We start from the raw sequence: 4,457 nt of genomic DNA, 5'->3' as shown, positions 1-4,457 counted from the left end.
GGGGGCGGGAGCGGCGTGGGAGGGGTTTCGGGCAGCGTCGCCTCTCTCCTCCTCCGCTTCCTGACACCCAGGCGATGAAACCGTGGCCACTTCCCTGGGCAAACGCTGCTGCCGGGCTGGCTCTCTTTCCCGTTCCCAGAGCCCTTCCTTCGACTGGCCCCAGGGTGAAATCGTAGCCTTACTTTATTTTTTTTTTTCCTAGTAAACAAACCCTGCTGACGACCTGGGTTGCTCTTGAGCAACTGACGGTCACAAGCTGGAGCAGATGGTACTAGCGGTCCAGGGTTGGGGAACAAAACTAGGAAAACACGGCCCCTTCCCAGCCTCTTGCTGCCCTGCAAAAACGCCCCCAGTCCCAGCAATCACGGGAGGCCGGGGAGAAGGTCAGGCTGGCCGAGCTCAAGCAGCTGCCTTTGAGCACCATCCAGGAAGGGTGACTTTGAAATCCCTCGGCTGGTTGTTGCACGGGTGTTTTGAAAGCCAGCCGGGTGTTACTGTCTGCCGTCTGCCCGTCTGATGCCACAAACACCCACTGCTGTGGCTGCTGGGTGGGGGGATTCTCAGTCATCCTGTCCTGGGGGTATCAACCCCCCATGGGGAAGAGCCTTTTGAGGAGCGGGAGGGCAGGAGGGGACGGTCTGCTGGGATTCTCTATGTTTCACACGGCTTGGTGTTTCCTTTCAGGGACCAACCCAAACTCCGGCGATGTTTTCCATGGATTTTGGGTGGTCACTGGAATCGGTCCTTGCTGGGGGGAGAGCAGCACATCCATGGGTGCAATCCCCTTTCTCCTTTGGGGATGCTTCCCTCAGCCCCCACCCTGTCCCAAAAATCCATCTCCCACCTTGGGGGCCAAAGCCCATCAAGGAGGGCGCTGGGGTGGAGATGCACGTTTCAGAGTGTCATGCTCTGGGCATGGTTTGTAGCAGGTTTGGGAGGCTGCAGAACCGATGTCCCTGAGCCAGGGTACTGCTGTGTGTGGTGGGATGGGACCAGCGGTTTCATCCCACCTCAGGAATGCTCAGTTCAGCTTTCCTGGAAAGCCACAGCCTCCCTGGTCCCCACAGCAGTGGGGACGCATCCTCTCTGCTCTGTTAAAAAAACCCTGGTTGGGTTTGGGGTGTTTCAGCCCTGTTTACTGACCAAAGTGTTAATGTGAGCAATTCGTGGGCAGCTCCGGTGTCCTGCCAAGTGGTGGCTGGAGGGAAATACCCACCCACTGTCCTCCCGGAGACCCCCAAACTGTGGATGGAAACCCCTTGAAATGCAGCTGCCTTACCAGGAGGACAACTTATTTAATAACTGTGCAGAGAGGAGGGGAGGCAGCTTGCCTGAGCCATATGGGATGAGTAGTGGAAGTGCTGTTTCATCCCCAGTAGCCACAAGAGCCCCCGGTGCTGGCTGTGTCCCTCTGCTTCAGCTCCCAAAGAGATGTTCATCGGGGGGAAACACGAAAAGTTTGGATAGAGAGTGGGAGAGACTGGGGATGTGCCTGGGCAGTGCTGACAGGATGGACAGTAGGGTCAGAAACCTTTTCCCTGGATTATTCCTCATGCCTCCAGCACCATGGCATCTGTGTCCTCCTCCGCTCCAGCTGCCTGGGAGCACGGCATTAGCCCAGCTACCCATAGCATCAGGTGGCAGCTCCTGGAGAGGCCAGGGACACAGAGGAGCACGGGGCAGCCGTGCCACAGCGGGGACATCGCCTTGCTCTTGGCTCTGCCTAGAGGAAATGGCTTTGGGCAAGCGCCGTTGCCATGTGCACGCTGAAAGGCGGCTGGACAAAGGCTGCGCCTGGGAAGTTTGCTCAGTGAATTGGGTTGGGATTTTCTGTTTGCCCCATTTCCAGCCTCTTCCCTGCCACGGCTGCCTGGGGGGTCCTTTGGGTTCCAGCCAAAGCAGAGGCTCTTTAACAACCTAACACCATTTTGATGCTCATTACTCCCATTTCGGTGCTCAGCATCCCTGTTTTGTTGCTCAGCACCCTCATTTCAGTGCTCAGCATCCCAGGAGGAGGAAGGGTCTGGACAACTTCCCTGTGCCATGCATCTCAAAGCCAAGGGCAGAGCAAGGGTGTTTTGGGTGATGTCAGGAAACAACTGCACAGGTTAATTAGCTGGCAGGAGGGTTATCAGCAGGATGATATTTTTAATGAAATGGATTCCCAGCTGGCTGGGGGACTGTGGGTGATCTGCCTGGCCAGGGCAGCAGCCTGCCTGCATGGGCCATTGCCAACCCCTGACATGATTTTCTACATTTCCTGTCTGCTCCGTATTCTCACCAGGTATCAAAAGTGGAAGGAAATGTGACAGCTCCAGCAGCCGGCTGTGTTCCTCATCGCTTGCTGGAGCACAGGAGGAACCCAAAGCAGTGCCAAAACAGCCCCCTTTCTCCTCCCTTTGCTTGTTTCTGTTTGTAACTCTTCTCCCTCTCCTGACCCAGCTCCTTCCCCAGTGAAATCATCTCCTTTGGAGTCATTTACTCCATCTCTGCCTCTGAGTAGTTCCTTTCCCAGGGAAACTCCAGTCTCGGGATGTTTTCCCATTGATGCAGGGCTCGAGGGCAGCGGCATGCTGAGCACTGCCCTTTTCTCTTGCAGGTGGGAGCTCGGCGAAGCAAACAACCTGGGAAGGAGGGCACCGGGTGCCGGCGCTGGCGTACTGGCCCGGCCGCATCCCTGCCAAGACAACAAGCCACGCTCTGCTCAGGTAAGAGCCCAGCTGCATCACACTGGGGAGTGGGACAGCCCCTTTGCCCCAGTTTGGAAGGACCCACCACTGTCCCCGCACTGGGACCCAGGTGACAATCTGGGTTTTGGCAGCGCTGGTTATTGCCTGCCTTGTGCCAGGCTCTCTGCTTTTGTCCTCTCCCAAGCCTGCAAGACTTAATGCTTCAGCACAGAGGAGTTGAAAGGGCTTTTTGTGAGGCTGGTGGATTGGCGTTAGCCGCTGGGCTCCGTGTGCCTCCTGGCCGCGGTGGCCGAGTGCCTCCCGATAATTAAAAGATGACGATGTTCTCTCTCTCCACCAAGAAGCAGGCTTAGGCTTTGTGGTTTGTGAATGGCTTTATGTGGAGGAGGGTGCGGTTGTGGGAAAAGCTGGCCGGAGAGATGGCGCTTGCAATCAGTGCAGGATGCGGCCGGGCTGGGAGGCAGCAACTTTCCGGCGAGAGTGGAGGTGAAGGGCTGCTGCCTCCTGCTCCTCGCCTCACTGGGGAGAGCGGCTTGAAGGGGTCTTATTGCAGCAGTTACACCTCTCCATGCAGCAATTGCACCCCTCTTTACAGCCCTTCTTTGCAGCTAACACAGAATAGGGGGCAAAGCCTGGGCTGGGGGCAGCACGATGGGATATCCCTGGGTGTTGGGAAAGTGTCCCAGCTGCTGGAAGAGGGTCCTGACTCGTGGGCCCTGGGGAGGTGTTGGGTGTTTCTAAGATCCATGAGATAATCTGGAGCCATTTAGTCCTTACATGGCCTGAAGGCAGTTCTGGGAGCTGGATTTTTTCAAGTGGGGGAATATTTGGCATCAACTGGGTCAGGAGGGGATGGGGTGCACACAGCACCTTTTGGGTTTCACCTCCAAACCCTTCCCCTCCATGGCTGGGTGATGGAGTGACCGCTGTGGGATCAGTGCCTATTCTCATCCCCGCTGTCCCACCAGCCTCCTCACCCCCTGCCCACACTGCAGCCCTGCCCCAGGCATCCCGTTTATCTCCTCAAAGACCTTATCTCCTGCATTTCCCAGCTCCAGTCCAGCAGGTTGGACAGCTGGAAGTGTAGAAAGCTGGAGGGCTGTGCTGCATGTCGAGTGCCCCCCTGCAGCTCCCTGGAGTCACAGCTCCCCTGGTGTCCTCCTCAGCACAGCCCAGCATGGTGCAGGGTGTTGCCCAGCTAGCACAGGGTGATGTCCTGGCCTCAGGAAGAGGCAACCCCTTGTTGGGAGGCAGCAGAGAGCCAGACCAGGGGACAGGAGCAATGGCTCATGCTCAGAAAGGTGTCGCCACTGTGGTCCTAGCCGTGGCCTGAGCTCTTGGGCAGGGGATGCGGAGGGATGCAGAGGCACAGGGAGGGATGTAGAGGGCAGGGGCTGCTCAGTGCTCACAGTGTGACCTGTGGGGCAGGTGGCTTTTCTCTGCCTTGTCTCTCCCTGACATCACCCGGCTTTATGTCCTCCCCAGTGCAGGGAGTGGAGGGGTGAGCAAGGGTGAGCGTGCCCAGGGGCCGAGGAAGCTGAAGCCAGCAGAGAAACGCCGATGCATCACCGCAGACCTGCACCTGCACGCTGGTTTCTGCAGAAAACTGCCTTGTCAGCTTTTCTTAATTATATTTAATTGTCGGAGCCACCCGCCGTGCTTCTGCCCTTGCCTGTCCCAACATAAAGTAGGGCACGGAAGAAATAGGTCAGTGGGATGTTGGAGAAGCAAATTGCACCACTCTGGCTGTGCCAGCGGTGTGGGGCT

At 57.3% G+C, this 4,457-nt stretch overlaps 1 protein-coding gene across 1 annotated transcript in view; it reads left to right on the top strand.

Annotated features, from left to right (window-relative positions):
- Positions 1–4,457, top strand: part of ARSG (arylsulfatase G) — a gene marked incomplete at its 3' end in the record, with an annotated part of 14,038 nt that overhangs the window by 6,727 nt on the left and 2,854 nt on the right. The window contains exon 8 of the mRNA XM_010145428.1: positions 2,600–2,708. Coding sequence (XP_010143730.1) covers positions 2,600–2,708 — 109 coding nt within the window. The remainder of the gene's footprint in view (positions 1–2,599; positions 2,709–4,457) is intronic.

The sequence above is a fragment of the Buceros rhinoceros genome, unplaced genomic scaffold (assembly GCF_000710305.1).
Source record: "Buceros rhinoceros silvestris isolate BGI_N320 unplaced genomic scaffold, ASM71030v1 scaffold25060, whole genome shotgun sequence".
NCBI lineage: Eukaryota > Metazoa > Chordata > Aves > Bucerotiformes > Bucerotidae > Buceros > Buceros rhinoceros.
Note: the sequence above shows the minus strand (reverse complement) of the source record. Positions and strands in the feature narration are given on the sequence as shown.